The sequence below is a fragment of the Kogia breviceps genome, chromosome 4, assembly GCF_026419965.1.
Source record: "Kogia breviceps isolate mKogBre1 chromosome 4, mKogBre1 haplotype 1, whole genome shotgun sequence".
Taxonomy (NCBI): Eukaryota; Metazoa; Chordata; class Mammalia; order Artiodactyla; family Physeteridae; genus Kogia; species Kogia breviceps.
The window spans coordinates 88,030,613-88,050,984 of NC_081313.1; the positions used below are offsets into that span (position 1 = coordinate 88,030,613).

The 20,372-nt window shown below is 38.0% G+C and overlaps 1 protein-coding gene across 2 annotated transcripts in view; it reads right to left on the minus strand.

Moving 5' to 3' along the window:
• FBXL17 (F-box and leucine rich repeat protein 17) overlaps positions 1-20,372 on the minus strand; it is a 489,758-nt gene that overhangs the window by 310,127 nt on the left and 159,259 nt on the right. For both annotated transcript variants that reach the window (XM_059063241.2, XM_067031421.1), the window contains exon 6: positions 3,424-3,554. In XM_059063241.2, the coding sequence (XP_058919224.1) occupies positions 3,424-3,554 (131 nt within the window). The remainder of the gene's footprint in view (positions 1-3,423; positions 3,555-20,372) is intronic.

Consider the following 20,372-nt stretch of genomic DNA (forward strand, 5'->3'; position numbering starts at 1 on the left):
ATAGCTTCCATAAAGATCTATTAAAATAAATTAGATTTCACTTAATTCTTCTTGACAAAAAAAAAAAAGCCATTATAGGCATATTACTATAAAGATGCTCAGAACCATTCATGTTTTTATATATCTGTTTTTTACATCCAAAGCACGCTGCTTCTGAACTCTATACCAAACATACAAAAACAATGAAGACCAAATTGAATGTGAAATAACAAAGGATTTATATCAAATACAAGTAAACATTCCAATAAACTTACAGTCAGAGAGAGTAGAGGAGACATAATAACCAGATGTTTAATTTAAATCATTGATAGAAATAGTCAGTGTCCTCTTTTCATAAACCACTTGGATTTGATTTGTATTCAAAAGCAATGGTAAATGTCAAATGACTACTAGACCATCCTTCTGAATACAAGAAAATATCATGCTGTTTAACTCTCTAAACACAAAAAGTCCTTTTAGAAAACAAAGATAAAGAACAGCATGTCTTAGTCACACAGATCAATTCAAGAACCACAGAAAGCTAAAAGGTTTCATGAGCTTAACAGTAAAGACCTTCAATTACTAAATATTTTAAAATTTTGAGCTTCAAAAAAAGTTTATTGATAAAATCTTTTAAAATTCATCATAAATCTTATATCTAAAGATCTGGGAAGAGTATCAAAGTGTATCTTCATGTGAGGAATCCTTTATTAAAGCTAGCAGCATTAAACATAGATCCTTTTCACAGGTATTAAGTTTAAAATAGTATCTAAAGGTTCTATTGTAACTTTATTATGAAAGAAAATAATGAGATTAGTCTAATAAAAACTAAGAATGTTAAATATAAATGTCAATTGTGTGTGAACCTAGCTATGAAATGGAAATTGACTCATTAGCCATTTGCTTTTCTCCTTTGTCCCCATCCAGTTTTTACTGCAGCAAAGATGGAAAATACATACAACTGGAAAAGCCAAAGAAGTCAAACAAATGGGCTAAATTTAATAGGAATAGTGTGACCTTCCACTGACAAAAGATGTTGAAAGGATTAAATGAGAACACATGTAAAGTGCCTATCAATTACCTGGGTAATAAAGGTTACCTTCCTCCCCTCTATCCTTACAAGGCTCACTGTTATCTCACTCATTAAGTCTTATGTCACCTAAAGAGAAAACCTTCTGAGAGCAGCAGGGACTCAGTGCTCTACAGTCTGAGACACAGCACCAAGTATTTAGTAGCGGGTTAATAAATGCCTCCTGATTTACTAGAGGATAATAGTAATGAACAAATGTAAAACAGATGCTAATTGATAGGCTAAATGCATTAGTGCATTCCAGTGTCCTCTATATGAAAGGTTACTAACCCATTTCGGCTAAGTGCTGAAATTATAATTAAGTCTGATGGGAAGTCCTAGATTTATACCAATATAATTACAAATATTACTTAGCTTAGTGATAGAGTATGGCAAGAACAATGAGTTGAGTAATTTAGATGATACTACAAAGTGGGTTTTAATGTTTGAAACTCCTATTACAGTACACAGGATAAGTGCAAGCAGTGTAATTAAAACCTAAAAGAGTCTGATCTTTAAAACTCTACCGCTCAGCCTCATTAAAATGCATGTTTTTCTCAATTAATCCAAACTTTTCCATTAAAAACATAAAAATACACTTTCATTCCTTGCAAATAAATCTCTACAGTACAGGTATTTAGGATCAAATACCAAATAACCATTATAATTAGGAAAAAAATTGACTGAAATAGCAAGAGATTTGAGTAGATGGAACCTAAGAAAGAGAGAAGGTGAGGGCTGCCCACATTATCATTTGTAAATACCCAGTTATGGCTAAATAAGCATTTGAAGAGCTAAAAGATGAGAAATCTCTGAATATCTCTGTGTAAATAATACAAACCTAAGCAAAATGTTTACCAAGCAGATAGCCCTTATAATCATATATGGACTGCATCTAATTTACCTCTGTAGGCTCCAAGTACTGAGTCTTCTATGCATGGACATAGAAAACTGTTGTGCAATGAAAGGCAATCGTTTTCATAACCACATTGTGGCACAAATAGTTTTCACCTTTCAACCTGAAGCATTACCAAGGAGTTTACTTCAATATTAAGCTAATGCTAAACACCTAAACCACAGGATGATGTTTTTCATGTACTTTATTTTATTAGTTATTATGAAAAATACTTAAAAGATTATTTTTAAGTTGCCACATAATTGGCTATGTAGGCGAATTGTGATTATAGAGAATAATTTAATTTTTAAAATATTCATCAATTTTCTTTAGATTTTGATCCACCTCACATAGTGACTGTTACTCAAAAACAATAAACACCTTTTATAAATGATGACCATGGACCAATTCTGGATTAGTAAATTTTTCAAGAAAAATTTTACTAAGAAAGAGCTAAGTCAAAAGCTATCACATAATTTAAAGAGCAATGCAGGGTAATTTATAAAAATGTCACTAGAATTTATCATACTTGGGGAAAATGCAGTCTACACGATTTTATTGTTAAAAGTATAAAAGGAAATTAAAAGTGAAAGAGGGAAGTGTATTGAATTTAAAGCATTATCTGACACAAACTATTAAGGTTTATTAAAACCTCTGCTCTAATTTGTGAAAAATATTTAAATCTAAATAGGTCCTAATTATAGCTGAAATAGTGCTTTCTATTTTGAAAGCAAAATATTTTTGGTGGCCTAACTTTTTAAAAAAATTTATTCTTGAAAAGTTACTGGGCAAGAATCTTATCTCACACTTATATTTAAGAACCTACCCTAAACTAATCAGCAGTAGTAGAGTAGTGCTAACTCTGCAGCTGTTTTCATTATAAAGAAGTCTATTTTCAAGGGTTCTTGCATCTTTTTTTTCCTCCATTAAATATTTCAGAGAAAAACTGGTTTATCATTGTTTACTTTAAAAACTACCCATTTTACACATTTTTACACTACATATTAAACTGTCCATCACATGACTCATTTTCAAAACAAATTCTATTTATACAGAAAACAAAATATTATCCTTGAGAAAGGATCTGAATGCATAATGTTTGAAACAGTTTCTCAGAACCATTTTCCTTGTTAAGTGAAAGGTAAAATCAACACAAAAGTTGCAAAAATATTAAAGTGACAAATAAACAATATGTCTTGGATGGGTGACAAAGAAAAAATTCAACCGACTTCTATTATTATAACTGTTCAGGCAAACATTTGAGTCTTAGCACATACAAACCTTGTAGCAAATATAAGCAATGGATGGGTTAAAAGTATACTTCTAAATGGTTTTCAAAACTTAAACATATCTATTTTAAAAGTCATAGCTTTATCACATTTTCCTTAAAGTACACATGCCTTATTAGATAATCAGTACTTGGTACATAGAGCACATGTTTCCCTATGTAAAAGTATTTTTAAGATGTTACAATGGTTACCTGTCATTTATGATCCAGTTCAGGCAGAGATTGAGAGAGCTTAGATTTTTGCACCTCTTGACGATTTCCATCACGGTTTCATTATCCAGTTCAGTGATATGACGTAGGTCCAAGCTGGAAAGGTTTCTTAGCTAATGAGATAAATAAAATGAAAGATGAGAAATATAACTACTATATTCATCCTCAAAAACTATAAATATGGTTTATTATAGAGTATCACTGTACAATAGACAACAGTCTAGAATCATTTGATTAAACTAAATGGTTACATAACATTTTAATACTAAATTAGAAATGAGGTCAGAAATCTACGATGAACAAATGAATGGCAACAAACATTAGAATCAAACAGATTTATTGAGGCATCATAAAAATCAAAAAAATTAGCAATCTAATAGATGGGAAAGCTGTTAAATCTCTCACATTAATTACCCACAATTTGATAGGCTTATTTTCTTTAACATTGTTCCATTTCAGATATTTATCTTCGTGATTATAATGCCACTTTTGCATAGGTTTTCTCTTTTTTTAAAAAAGATAAAATATGAGTAAGTGGTTAATTCAGAGATATCTTGGTGATATTTTATCAATGTACTCCAAATTGCAGTATTATGGGTTGTATGTTCCACTGTGTGAAAAGCAATATAAAACATTGTTTAAGAAGTAAAGATTTTCTCCATGTACCACCTTCCCTATTTGTTTACTTTCTCTACTCCTTTCTTGATGTTTCCTGTCTTCCCCTGATGTTGTCTCCAAGGAAAATTAATAATATCATGTACACAAAGATGGTAGGATCTTAATTAACCTCTTCAAATAAACTGTATCTCAAATAAGCTATTTTTGCTTAATAACATGCAAAGAATTAATTTGGAAGCATGTGGTAGACCAAATAACACCCCTCCCAAGGATATCTATGCCTTAATATGCTGCTTCATATGGCAAAAGACACTTTGCAGATGTGATTAAAGTTACGGATTTTGAGATGAGGAGACTACCCAGGGTAGGCCCAATCTAGTCACATGAGTCCTTATAAGCAGAGAACCTCTCCCAGCTAAAGTCAGAGAGATGCAAAGGAGGAAGATGTAGGGGACATTTGAATTGTGAAAGGGATTCAACCTGCCTTTACTGGCTTTGTGTCTGGAGGAAGAGGGCCAGGAGTCAAGGGCAACTTCTGAAGCTGACAGCCAGTAAGAAATCTGGACTTCAGACCTACAACCTTAGGGAACGGAATTTCCTCAAAAACCTGATGGAGCAACAAAACAGATTCTCCTCTCGATCTTCCAGAAAAGAATACAAGGTGGATGATTTTAGTCTGATGAAACCTGTGGTGATCTAATAAACTATGAGATAACAAATCTGTGCTGTTTTAAGGTGCTAAGTGTGCGGTAATTTGTTACAGCAATAGAAAACTAGTACATGGCCTTTCCAGCACCAACAGGGAGCCCTGCAGGACATGGCAGTCTTCTCTAGGCCACCCTCAAGTCCTGCTGTAGTGGAAGGAGGTAATTCCTGCACGAAGCTGACTTGCAGGCGTAACTCAGAGCAGTGAGTCAGGCGAGTTTTGACCCCAAGAGAAGAGAAGACACTGGTATTGCTGCTGCTGTAGGACAAAAGGGAAAGAAACACTCTAACAAAAAACCATCCCAGAGAACTTTCTGCAGTGATGGAAGTGTTCTCTAATTCTGCTGTCGAATATAGTAACCACTAGTCACACGTGGCTACTGAGCACTTGAGACGTGACTAGTGTGAGGAAGGACCTGAATTTTTAAATCTTATTTAATGTTGTTTGGTTTACATTTACTTTTTATATCTGTGGCCAGTGGCTACAGTGTTGGACAGAGCAGCTGTGGAGAACTGGGTCTGCCAGGCAGCACACACACCCTCCTCCCCACCTCAGCTCACAGAGAGGCTTCATGCAGAGTCCCTGCCCACTGCTCTGATGCAGGCTGCAGGGCTACGGAGAGAAACAGGGATGGCTAAGAGGGTGAAATGCGAAAAGGTCCACAACAGTAGGGAACGCTTTCTAGTTGAGACAGCAAGCCTCTGTCACTAAGGCTGAATTCTGAGCCTTCAGCACGAGATTCAGGAAAACCTCTCTGCAATCGGCCTCTCAGGTCAGATGTTCCAAGAAGTCGCCGTCCAGTGTGGGACTCAGGACAACACGAGAGAACGGAGGCAGGACCAGGAAAGAAGAAATGGGTTGGACGAAGTTCTTCCTCAAGTTACCATGGACTGAGGCTTTACCAACATCAGAACATGGTTGGTACTTGGCAACCAAAGCATAACGAAAGGGAACAGACTCACCTTTGTTAAACAAACAAAACAAGAAACAAAAACAAACAAACAAAACAACAGACTACTCTGGCTGTCTCAGCAGCTTCATACAGTTGACCAGTCAGAACCTGGGCTGACTCGCTGTTTCCCCTTCCTCAAGGGTCTCCTCACTCCACTGTCTGAGAGCTATAGCCAACACCATGCCCAGAGCCCATAGGTGGGCTGCCTGGGCTCTAGCTTTATACCCCAAACATGGCACCTGATTCCTATCCTTTACCTCTCTACCTACCATAAATAAGGTAGGCTGGTATTAAACAAAACCACAAAAATGTTTTGAAGTACCTAAAGGAACAATAACCAAAAGACTATATAAAATACAAAACAGATAGCAAAATAAGTTTCTAATAATCTTTCAGACATCACTAAAGTCATTTAAAGAATCAAAGGGCTGATGCACATGCTCCTTGCTATGCTTTCTTCCCTCCCAACTCCTGATGTATCTCCATGTGGTGATGGAAACAGAAATCATCCAGAATAACAGCTAGGCTTGGGGCAAAGTACAAGGTTGTGAGGCCGGTACCCATGTCTTTTATGAAGGAGCAGGAGACACAAGGAGTACAGAGAAGACTGCAATAAAACAGGAGAGACAATGGTAATGCCAAATGGAACAAGTCTCAAAGTCTTGATATTTTGTTAGTTATATTTGTTGTTATTTTTCACAAGTGTTGGAAGAGTAATGGTCTGGAAGCAGCCGTGGAGAGCAGAGAGGATCCTGCCTCCACTTTCTGACCCTGAGAAACAACCGTGAGAAAATAAACTGGTATGGTAGGTAAAATTCTAAAATGACCTCAAGGACCCATGACCTAATATAATCCCTGACCTTGAGTGTGGGCAGGACCTTATTAAGGAAAAGTAAAAGGATTTTGCAGCTATAATTAAGATCCCTGACCAATTAAACACTGAGTTAATCAAAAGACAGTATCCTGGATGGGCCTGACCTAATCAGTTGAGCTCTGACAGAGGGTCTAGAGGTCAGAGAGATTCTCCCACTGGCCTCGGAGAAGTGAGCAACCACGTTGTGAGGGGGACTGTGAAAGGCCCTGTGAGAAGACCACATGGCTAAGACCCTCAAGAGGCCTCTAGGAGCTGAGAGCAGTCCCTGACTGACGGCTAGAAAGAAAATGCGGACCTCAGTCCTATAACCACAAGGAACTGAATTCTTCCAACAACTACATGAGCTTGTAAGAGGATCTAAACTCTAGAAAGAGATGCAACCCCAACTGACACCTTGATTGTTACCTTGTGAGACCCTGGAAAAACCAAGTTGCAGCATCTGGACTTCTGACCCATGGATAAAGTAAGATGATAAATATATGTGTGTGGTTTTTTTTTTAACATCTTTATTGGAGTACAATTGCTTTACAATGGTGTGTTAGTTTCTGCTTTACAACAAAATGAATCAGTTATACATATACATATGTTCCCATATCTCTTCCCTCTTGCGTCTCCCTCCCTCCCACCCTCCCTATCCCACCCCTCTAGGTGGACACAAACCACCTAGGTGATCTCCCTGTGCCATGCGGCTGCTTCCCACTAGCTATCCACCCTACGTTTGGTAGTGTATATATGTCCATGCCACTCTCTCACTTCGTCACAGCTTACCCTTCCCCCTCCCCATATCCTCAAGCAGGATCCCCATATCCTGGTCTAGTAGGTCTGTGTTTTATTCCAGTCCTACCCCTAGTCTCTTCATGACATTTTTTTCTTAGATTCCATATATATGTGTTAGCATATGGTATATGTGGTTTTAAGATGCTAAGTCTATGGTAATTTGTTGTACAGCAGTAGAAAATCAATACAGAAGGGCTACAGGGGACTCTGTATACTTGAAGAGAAGTCAGGTTTCTCTTAAGACAAAGGGAATGTCCTTAGCCACTTTAAACTCTGAGGCTCACTGCCCTTCTTTAGATACATATGTTCACAAAAGCTTAGAGGGAGATGCTTGCTCTATTCAGCCTTCTCCCTAGGTGTATCTTCAGTGGCCAAGAAAACACTTCCTGGGAAGACAAGCAACTCTGATGTGGTCACTCTTATTAGCTCCACATTGGGGAACTAAATTTCTCAAACCAGTCTTCAATCATGGAAAGATGACTTTAATGGAAATGCTTTATGAAAATGTTTGCATAGCTCCTGGCTTTCAATTCATATTCTGAGAACAGTCACATATTTCCTATACATATCTTAATACCACAAGGTAACTGTCTTTTCACTTTCACTAAACTTTTATTTTTCACAAGATTTTGCATTGGAGCTAAACTAGTAGCTAAAATGGTTTCACTGGTCAAGTTTTCTTATTCTTGATTAAGCAAAGATGAACTTATACATGTCAAGGATCAGAATCACTGTTAAGTTTGATATCCCTCTTAATGTTCCCCTCAGTAATGTGCCCTGTATTTCTATTTTCTATATAAAAATCACCATTTCTTATGACTATAAATGGAGTATAATCTATAAAAATTTTGAATCACTCTTGTATACCATAAACTAATATAATATTGTCAACCTTACCTCAATTAAAAAAATCACCATTTTCTTAAGCCACATTATTATTTTTTTTTTTTTGCGTTACATGGGCTTCTCACTGCTGTGGTCTCTCCCGTCACGGAGCGCAGGCTCCGGACGCGCAGGCTCAGTGGCCCTGGCTCACGGGCCCAGCCGCTCTGCGGCATGCGGGATTCCCCCCAGACCGGGGCACGGACCCGCGTCCCCTGCATCGGCAGGCGGGCTCCCAACCACTGCGCCACCAGGGAAGCCCTAAGCCACATTATTTTTATAGTTAGCTTTCTTTACAGGGTATTTTTGATCCCAACACGCCCAAAATTTTCATCACTACTGTTCCGGGAACATGTAAAGAATGAAGTAGCCTCTGTGAGTTGCAGGTACTGGGCAGCTTGCTGAGCTCATGTCCTGACAGCAGCCTCATGTCTGTACCACAGCCAAATCAGAAATACACGAAATGGATTCACAGAGCTACTAGAAAATATTTTGAAGCATGACTATTAAACCTATGAATGTTAAGGATGAATTTTGCTACATGTAACCATACGCATATGTGAACTGTTATTAAATATAGCCACATATAATACATATACAGCATCACTTTATTTTTCCAATTATACTGTATTATACTCACTACAAAGATGAAAATCATAAAAATTCTATCCAGCCACATAAATATCTCCTACACATGCATATTCTGGGTTCTAGCATAGCTTCTGGCACAAAGTTTCTATGTGAATTATGACTTTATCTCTTAGCTTCCTTCACTGTAAAATATCTCATCACAACACTGTGAATGTACTTAACACAGCTGAACTGTACACTTAAAAATGGTTAAAAAGGTAAACTTTTGTTATGTACGTTTTATCACAATAAAAAAAAATCACTTCCTCCACCAGTACCCAGTGGGAGGATAAAATAAAGTTCTGTAGGAAAGAAAACTTTATTTGTGCCAGATCAGTCCCCTCACATTAGGGAAGGTAACTGAGGACCAAAGAGGTTTGAATAACTTATTAAAGTGTCGATAATAGGCAGAGAGTCAATGGCAAATATAAACTATTTTTCAGACTTAGGAAAACCCGAAGATATTTTCTAGAACTAATGGAATAGCAAGAAGTAACAATTCCAGAAACTATCTACATGTGATAAAATTCTAATTCTAGTTCATTGACTCCTGAGCTTTCAGAAATCCTGCATCCATGCCCATTCATCAGTTCAAGGTGGGTCAGATGATGACACTGGGCCACTTGTGGCTGATACTGCCCTGTATTTATTGTCCATAAATGGAGCATTCTTTCTCTTCCAATGGAGCACAGACTCAAACATGAGAAAACAGGTTTACTTGGCTCTCACATGCCAGCTTTCTATTGAGATCTTGAAGAGTGTTTTGCCCTCGGAATCAATTAAGCCTCATTTTTCATGAGCTGACAGTCACTGACTACACTTGTGTCACCTTCCCTATGACCATACTGGCCAGTTCAACTTGAAATATGACAGTATCCAAAGCCAGTTCCAGGAGGCTAATTCCTGGTAACTGGCATCATTATAAGACACATACGGAGCACCTCTATGGGATGTGGCATTTTTATTCAGAACCCCACAAACAGCTCTGTCAAATTCATCATATTCCCTCCCTTGCTATGGGAATTTCATAATAGTGCCCTCCAGCGCTTCATAAAAAGCTACCTAAAATAATCCTTCATAAACAAATAATTACATTTAGGAAACTGACATTTTAATTAAACTTACTTTCCCTTACAAATTCACTGGTAGTCTTGGGTTACACAAATCACAGAGGATTTGAATAAGCAAAGCCATACCACCAGGATCTTTTAAATGCTTCTTTCCAATTTTTAAACAGCTTAGTAAGGTATTTTAAAAGAAGTTCAAGTCAGAATGTAGAATGCAGGTAATCAACTTTCAGTTTAATACTGCTTTTATTGTGAAAAAATATTACTTATAGCCAATTCAGGTTAAAGGCTAAAATTAGTCAATGATTGTATGGCTGTGTATGTACTTAAGAATAAAATGAGACACTAAAATGTTACCTAGGAAACAGAGACTTGCAGGATTATAAAAAGACCTCAAATAGCTTCCAAATTTTGTTAAGACTCTGGAAAAGTAAAAAATGAAACAAGATCCTCAATTATGCAGGTTGACCAAAGGGGATGAAGCAGCATAAGAGGACTCACAGTACCTTGGCAAAGGCAGCAGGGATGTTCCACTGTTTCAGGCTAACGAGGATAATTTAAGTGAAGCCAGTTGGAGGTGATAATTTTTGAAAAGAATAAAAACTTCTGTATAGTTAAATATGTTCAAATGTCAACTAGTACCTAAATTACTTCTTGCCAGCCCTGTGGATGTTGGCTTCATTGGGACTGAGTTTCAAAGCAATTGGTTGTAATCTTTAGGGAGCAAAGTCAAGTGTTAAGACAGGCTGCTGGGGCCTCAGATCAACAACACACACTCACCTGCCAATCACCTGTCAGGCTGCCAAGATGGGGATCATGGGAGAGACCAAAAGCACAGGGAGACAGAGGGGTCAGAGAAAGGCATTTATAAGAAAGTGGGGAGAGCCACCTATTAAGGACAGGGAGGGAGATACAAGGAGAAAGGGAGGGGGCTATAGTATGGGTTGTGCATGGCAAGACTAAAAATAATAGTAAAGAAACTGAGACTGCTGGGAATGGAAACGGGCAGAAAGGGAATGTCTGTCCCTGAGCACAGGAAGGCTTCCGCACCTCGACAGGTTCTGTAATCTACATTTAGAGAAGAACTTGGTTGGACAAAGGAGAGAGCGAGGGGCATCCCTTCTGCTCATCAGCTAGGCTGAACCTCAGTTTGGTTAAGGCTGGTACTCAAGTATGGACAGAGTAATAAAAGCTAGATAAGTCACATTTAGGACATCAGGCAAATCCTTCCCAGCACTTCACAGAACTGAGACACTCAGGGTATAACTGAAAGCTTTTCAATAGCCTGAGAGCCTGGCAGAGACAATAAAAATTTCTAATTCTAACCATGAAAATAGGACTTCCAGGGTCTGGAATGTTTATCATATCCACAGTAGCTACCACGTTAATTCTCTGGCTCCTTCTCTATGTGTTCCTTCCAACCACTGCCTTCTTAATCACAATGGGCTGCTGTCTCTGCTTTATTTCCAAATCCAAGGCCTGGTTGGTTCTGCCATTCTCCTACTGGATCTGACATCTTTCACCATTTTATTCATGCTCTGTTTTGCTTTCTAGGACACTTTACTCACTGCTTCTCTTCAGAGCTATACATTCCAACTCCTTCTTGCCACATAACCAGTCAGATAAATATTCCTTAAATAACTCTGATCACATCTCCCACCTTCTCTGAAACCTTCAGGAAACAAAAACATTTCAACTGCAGAAGGGAATCCCAGAGCTTGCGAATCAAGGCCGTTCCACTCTCCATACCTACTATTCCCTGACATCTTAAGTTAAAATAGCTCAAATCTCTTTCTCCAAGTTTTGAGAAGTTATTCTCACTGTGCTCAGAGACCTGTATTCATTATTTAAAACTGAGCTCACTTCCTGATTACTTCAGAGAGAGGAAAAATTAGTGAGTCTTAGAAATATAATATAACCGCCTTAACACAAATTACTAACTAGGCAGCCCACAACAGAACTATGCCTTTTAGACAGAAATCGTCAATTGGCAACAGCTGCCAAGGGACCAGGGGAACAAACTTTCCTTCCTGCTACAGCTACTTGGGAGTCCCCACTTTGTTTTCTCCATCTACTCACCTTCCCCTTCCCCTTCCCTTCCTCCTCCCCCACCAGCCCTCCCTGCCGCTGTGCTGCTCAGGACCAAGCTCTCATTGCAAACATCTGACATCCAATCCTAATGCTTGAGCTGGTCCAAATCTGCATCTCTGGTGCAGTAGTTGTGGTGCACTTTCATTCATTCATTCATACTTATTTAAATGTTCCTGAGCATGTGGCTGTAACCTTGGCTGCACATTAGGATCATATGGGGAAACTTTTAAAAAACACTAATGACCAGGTCCCATCCTTAGAGGTTCTGATTTAATTGGCTTGGGGTAAGGCTAACCATTCCTATTTCTGAAAAAGATACCCAGTTGATCCCAGCCTGGACAAGGAACCACTTCCCTAGTGCAGAGCAATTGATATTTAAATCCAGTTACTGAAAGTGTAAAAATAATTTAAAAAGCTCAGCCTCTTCAATCACTCAAAAAAGAACATAGGACTTCCCTGATGGCGCAGTGGTTGGGAGTCCGCCTGCTGATGCAGGGGACGTGGGTTCGTGACCCGGTCCGGGAAGATCCCACATGCCGCGGAGCGGCTGGGCCCGTGAGCCATGGCCGCTGAGCCTGCGCGTCCGGAGCCTGTGCTCCGCAACGGGAGCGGCCACAACAGCGAGAGGCCCGCGTACCTCGAAAAAAAAAAAAAGGTGTTAAGTACTATAGAGAAAAAAATAAAGCAAGGCAAGGCAGTGGGGAGAAGAAAGATGGAGTGTAATTTTAAAGAAGCAGTCAAGAATGATCTCATTGAAAAGATATATGGGCACAAGTTTGAAGGAGGTGAGGGAGCAAACAAAACCATGCTGATGCCTGGGACAAGAATTACTGCAAAGGCCCTGAGATAGGAACTGGTCTAGCATTTTGGAGGATTAGTAAGGAGCCAGAGGTTATGGAGCAGAGTAAATAGAAGGAAAGCTAATTAGAGACATGGCCAAAAAGGGGGGCAAAGAAGGGAAGACTGTATGAGGCCTTGTATGCCAAAGTAAGGATTTTAGATTCTGCTCTAAGGAATCTGGGAATTTGGTGGGTTTTAAGCAGGTATGTGACAGGATCTAAGTTACATTTTTTTTTGGTGGTATGCGGGCCTCTCACTGTTGTGGCCTCTCCCGTTGCGGAGCACAGGGTCCGGACACGCAGGCTCAGCAGCCATGGCTCACGGGCCCAGCCGCTCCGCGGCATGTGGGATCTTGCCGGACCGGGGCACGAACCCATGTCCCCTGCATTGGCAGGCGTATTCTCAACCACTGCACCACCAGGGAAGCCCTAAGTTACATTTTTAAATGATTATTCTAGCTTCTGTGTGAGTCTAGCTAGACTAGGAGCAATGGTAGAAGCAGAGAAGCTGTAATGAATTAATCTAGTCAAGCAACATCAGTGACCTGGGCCACGGGGACAGCAGCTGGAGGTAGTATAAAGTGATCAGATTCTGGATATATTTGAAATTAGAATCAATAGAATTTTTTGACAAATTAGTTATGGAGCACAAGAGAAAAATAAGAATCAGGGATAATTCCAAGGTTTTGGTTTGAGCAACTGGAAGGTATTACTGCAATTAACTAAGATGCTTTGGGGACAGGTAGGGAGAGACTTTGGTTCTGAATATACTATATCTGAGATGCCTGTTAGATATCCGAGGAGAGATGTCAAATAAATGTGGGCCTCATCAGCATACAGGTAGCATTTACACTTCTAAATTCAATATATTAAAGTATTAATTATATATAAATGTGCAAAATTCATTAGGTTAGCTAGGTACAATCATACTAGCCTTTCAATTTATAGTGAGTAAAAAAAATTATTAATTAATCGATTAAACTACTTTGTGGGCATACATACCCAGAGTAATAAAAAGTAATACATAGTGGACTAGCATGATTCTAAAAAAAAAAAAAAGCATTAGCAGCAATATTGTCCCAAGCCGCCTGGAGCAGTTACAAGGCTGGCTTCATTTCCTGTCAAAGCATAATTCAGCCTTCACAGCTCCAGTACACATCCTCTGTAAAACCCCCCAGGATGCCCACCGTCGGAGTAAGAGACTCTGCCCTCTGTACACCCACTGATGCTGTTCATTCTCCCACCACGGCCTTAAACACACTGCTTTATAATTTAGTCTAATTAAGTATATGTTTCTCCCACTAGAGTCTAAGGCAAGTTAACGCAGGTCAGTGACCATATCTTATTCACTTTTGTGTCACCAGTGCTTCACACAGTACTAGGTGCATCAAATGAAATTATTAAATGCTGATTGCTGAATGAGTAAATTTAAAATCAAGAACAAAACATTAAAAATAATTTCATGTACCTAGGTTTCCGTAAACCAGGTATCCGTTCTTTTAACTACATCGAATGCAGGATCTGCAGCTCTGAAGCTACATGTTTCTAAAAGTGATATATTTGAACATAAACTTCACTAATACATAAGCATTAAATAATAAAAAACAACATTCTCACTCTACACAATTAAAGATCATTTTAGAACAAGAAGCATAATCTGTTCTCTATTTTCATGTTTGTTCTTAAAATGAAGAATATTTAAACAGTCTCTGTAAGTTTTCAGAGTTTTGATGTGTGTGGCAGGAATTCTGAGTAGTTCACCAAAAATTTTAATCACTGTCTTCTGCTGCAGAAATGTGCATTTGTTAATTGGATTCCTGTTTTCTTCATACACCAAATCAGAATGGATGCTCCGCTCCTCTTCCTACTCTGGCAGGCAGCACAGTCTCTAATTGACTTTTTTCTGGGACTTCTTTCTACCAAATCCCTTTCTTTTCTCCATAGAAGATTTCTAGAGCTCATAACAAACTACAAACAGCACTTAAAGTTAGCAGCACTAAGCAGCCCTGTCACTTTTTTACCTAGCAGGAGCTAAGAAAAAGAATTTCTCCTCAGTTAAAAAATAAAACATTCATACTGTTTGACTTATATAAGAAAAAAATCAAAACTTAAATAAATTAAGGGTAAATTACATCAAATGTGAACCAAGCAAGTAAAGATTACTTTGTCTAATTGGACTGGTTGTATACTTCTCTTTCATTTCCTCATACCAAGTTCACAGATCTGTTTTTTTTAAAAAAGACTATCCATGGAATTTTGAACCCATTTCAGTCACCTGAATCCACTTGTCACACTTCAATGTGTCAAAAGTTTTGGAAATATATTCCATATAAAAGTTTTACGACCTTATCTTTAAAAGTAGTAAAATAACTTAAATGCCATTAGCCCAAGACAAAACCTTATCATATCTAAGCCAAGTGACCTGTACATTGACCTCTTGATATAATACTATTAAAGTCAAACAGCCAAATTATTCCATTCTTTATTTCTAAATGTATGAAACTGAAAAACAAAGAAATGACATTAATGATTTTTAATTAAAAATACTCTGGCATATATTGTCATTTTCTGGCATTCAAAAAATGTTACAGAAATGATATACCTACTCTCTAAAATGAAGTACATTTAATTTCTTTCTTTCTGGTTTAGAATATGCAACTGACTTCTTTCTTTCTGGTTTAGAATATTCACCTTCACATGGAAAATCTCTTGGGCTTACACTCTCATTTCTGAGCCTGAGACTAAAGTCAAAGTTCAGAGTGAAAGGGGCCCAAAACTTAATTTCAGACATTAGTCTTGCTAATCTGTGACCAGGCACTGTTCACAGAGGAACAGCATGAGGCCCCTTCAGTAGACACCTGCAGCTTCTCTCTGAGGCTTACCCCATAGGTCTGGAGCGCCCTGAGTCATTCAGGAAGAAAACAGCTAACCTAGGCATCCATTAGCTTTCACTTCTCTCAATCGCCAAGCCATTTTTATGAGAAGAAACATTCCAAAACGTATATATAACTCTGCCCCCCGAACCTCCCTCCTGAAGTCTCCAAATAAAGCCTCAAATACCCCTTCTAGTTGGAAGACAAATCTGGTATTAACAATCTAAAAATGAATCAATCAGATCACCCTTACTAGTGAGAAAGAAAAAAATCAGGATGCACGTTTGGAAAAAATACTATTTCTTCCACAATCTTCATTTCTGGCATTGTACTTGATATTACGTAAGTGCAACAATCACCTATAATAATAAACACTTTGCAGGTGAGAAAAATCTTAGAAAACTCAAACTTTAAAAAAAAATTTTTTTTTGCGGTATGCGGGCCTCTCACCGCTGTGGCCCCTCCCGTCGTGGAGCACAGGCTCCGGACGCACAGGCCCAAGCGGCCATGGCCCACAGGCCCAGCCGCCGCGTGGCACGCGGGATCCTCCCGGACCAGGGCACGAACCCGCTCCCTCTATATCGGCAGGCAGACTCTCAACCACTGCGCCACCAGGGAAGCCCAGAAAACTCAAACTTTTGAAAGAGCATGTAAGGATTCATTCTGAAAATCCAAATCAGGAACTCTACAAAACACTGAATCAGGTCCCATTTGTTTTACTTAGTTTTACCTTTGTCCTACAAAAGCAGTTCGAAGAAGCAACAGCATTTGGTTTACAATGTATTTAAATTTGGAATTGACAAATCACACTCAATGTTAAAAGCTGGAAGTAAATGATCTAAAATTCTAGGTTAATGACTATTCTATAGGCAGTATATCAGTCACCAATAAGAAATAGCACTCAGAAAGAAGGTCTTTATGAAGTTTTCCTTGATTTTAAGTAACACAGAACATGAAACTACATTATTATTATAAAATGCAAATTTTTCAAAAATGAAGTGTAAAAATTATATAATACTTTGATTTATATATTAAAGCATTACTTTCTGATACAAAGAACTAATTCTGTTCTCTCAACCAGTTTCTTCCATTTACGAGTTGAAAAGCTTCAACTAATTGAAATGAAATTTTAAATAACTATCTAGGGGCTTCCCTGGTGGCGCAGTGGTTGAGAATCCGCCTGCCGATGCAGGGGACAAGGGTTCGTGCCCCGGTCCGGGAAGATCCCACATGCCGCAGAGCGGCTGGGTTCGTGAGCCATGGTCGCTGAGCCTGTGCTCCGCAACGGGAGAGGCCACAACAGTGAGAGGCCCGTGTACCACAAAAAAAAAAAAAAAAAAAAAAAAAAAAAAAAAAAAATAAATAAATAACTATCTAGTATACAGCTAACTTTAAATATCAAAATTTATGATTTACTTTAATATTATGTACTTTGGGTCACTTATACCTTCTCACATCAACAAAAAGCATGACCAAGATTTTTGAAAATTAAAAAATAAACAGAAATACTGAAATGATAGCCTGTTACTTTTTAATTGTCAGTCAAAACCATCCAAGATATAACTTAAATTAACTGGTAAGTAATAATCGATAACTCAAATAACTAGTTCACAGCAATTAACTTATTTAGTCAAATATTTTTCTTTACATTTGCCTCTGTGAGTTGACATTATACATTATAGCACTGAGAAACATTTAAATTTTACTCTTTCTAGGGGCATGTATAAAACATATTCTTTTATAATTAAGCACCTAGCCCTCTATCCTATTCTTGGGAATCACCACAGCCTTGTTGCTTCATTATTCCTAATTACCACACAGCTAGCTTCCTCTACCTCTCTAGTTATAGCTATTCTAGATCCAAGACCAAGGTATGGCTAGAGAGTGTCTAAGGAATGGTCAAGTCTAATCAAAATGTTATATTATGCACAATTCTCTGCTTTGTGCTTGATCCCCATTGTTACAAGATTCTCTAAGGGGAAATAAATATCACTTCTATTCTCTTAGATGTGCTCTCGCATAAGAAACCCTGAATGACACAAAAAGGAATATGTATTAGGATCTAACCAGGAAAACAGAAACCACCATAAGCATTTATTAAATTACACAAAGGGAATTTCATTAAGGAAAGTGGTTATTCTGATGAAGTAGAAGGTGAAAAGACAAACTGGAGAGACTAATGTAAGCCACAGATTTAGCAGCAGCAGGAGGCCACAAGCACCCTAAGGCTAGAGAGACAGAAAGAAGACTCAGTGTTCATGGCCACAGGCCTGGTCTTCCAATACAAGCTGGGGCTGCAGGAGGTCTGTCCAGGGCTGGAACCATGGAGATGAAGCTGTTGCCAGAAAATGCTACCTGAGACAGACAGGGAGGTTGAGAAATACCAGACTGTCTCCTTCCCTTTTCCTTCCTGCCTCCCACTAAATGCAGCCTGCAGGGGGAAGCCTCCTATGATATAGAAGAGCATGCTTAGAGAGAAGAAAGGATGTGAGGGCAAACAGACCTAGGACCAACACAAAGCAAAAGGAAAGAAAGGGGAAGGGGGAGCCAGATTCCAAAATGAAAAGAAGTAGTCAATATAATGAGAGTTCATTATCACAACCCAGAAAAAGAAATAACTGCCAGAGCATTCTCCACACCTTGTCTGAGAAACCCAGGGTGCTAATAAACTTCTCCTTTGAGCTAGAAGAAAGCTGTAAAAGTATCCTGAGCTGCTTTCTGCTTTCTCAGGCACAGAGGTATTGTTTCATTTTTAAAGATCAAAAATTGATAGCCAATTGCATGTTGAAAAGTACCACTGATCAAACATAATAACCAAGCATTTCCACTAATGAATATAACAGAAAGTTACAGTAGGCACCATTTTTCTTGGAAAAGAATGTTGAAGGCCAAGGCCAATCATCCCACTGGGATACAATCAATTGAAAGGAAGTCTACAGTAGGGGAAGCAGCTATGTTCCTGATGGTTTTGTAAGTACACTGTGATCAACAGCTTTTGTGTAAATACCTGTGATACCTCTGGGCTGGAGAGCAAACATACGAAGAGCTCAACTGCCTTTAGTCAATAGATGCTATTGGACTCTATTATTGAGCCAGTGTGCCAAGAGAAGAGGGATATCAAACCAAACTCTATTCCAAAAATTATTATGGAAAATAATGAGTAATATTATGTAGACCCAAATTCTGGTTAAATACTGAGGTTCCAAGATAAAATTTTAGAACACACCTCTGCTGTTACATAGATAACTTTTGACTAATAGAGAGTTACCATGGAAATGAATTCCCTGTTTTCAAAGAATATGACTCCAATAAAGATGCAACATAATTTATCTTCCCCTCAGTATTCAGGAGCCCCTTAGGCCATCGTTATAAACACTGCACAATGTTAAACAAAATTGTAAAGAAAAATCTGATTATTTGGATTCTCTATGATTAATGATGGGCACAGTGTGGGTATGTACTGTGTTTGTGTATAAATGAATATATAATATGTACATATGCAGGCATTTCCTGTTAGCCACAGGACCTGCCCAGGGGCAGTGAAAATACTGTTTAAATAAGATAGCTGAATTAGTTGATAATAAAACACCATTAAATATTTTATAAATGTTCAAAACTATTAAGTGAATATAACTGTCAATGTTTTAATCAATTGAATATGTTTTCAAATTAACTGGACTCTAACTCTGTAATTCTCAGTAAATGTTTATTTTAAATTAATAAATGATAACTGAATCACTTTGCTGTACACCTGAAACTAACACATTGTAAATTAACTTTACAATAAAAAACTTTATTAATAAATGAGATCTGCTTACTTTCTTTCCCTCAGTAGTGTATCTCCTCATTAAGTTTCATTATAACATATTCTCATTAAGCCCCAGATCTGGTTTCTCTAATTCAGGTAGTCTATTCTGTCAATTTAGAGATGTGACCCCATCCGTGCCTGATATAACTATGCATTTATGTATAAACCACAAGATTGAATGAAGCAGATTCACACTGATCCTTAAATAAAATTTCTGTTACAACACAGTGTGAATGAATCTGAAAGTCAAAAAGAGCTTGAAAGCAGTGTCTCCTAATATCTTTCTTGGATAAAGACTGACCTCATGTGTTAGAGACCAGATAAATAAAGTTGAAATCCTTTTTTACAGGAATACTGGCAACGAAAACCATAACTTACGAACAACAAGTGTATGATAAAAATTCAAGGAATGAACTGAGGATAACATAAGCAATAATATTTAAAGTATAAAGCCAAGATCCAGGAAAGGTCCTTTCAAAAAAGATAGCCAGCTTTCCTCATTTTGTATTTATGTATTTATAGTAGAGCCTGAAGCAACCATTTTATCAAAGGATAGATGCAACAAAGAAATTCATTTGTTCATTTTACTTGTTAGGACTTTCACAAACTGAGTCATTTGAAAGATGAATTCATTTATTTTACTAGTGTCACACTGATACATCCTGCTGTTGTAGTTGCAGAAATGAAAATGCAGCACAAATATACATTACGACTAGAGTAGGAGTAATAGAGTTATAAAATATAAAAAGAGTAGTCTCACTGAACAGATATTACTGACTTAACAGAATGAAAAAAAATAAATGTGATAAATTGC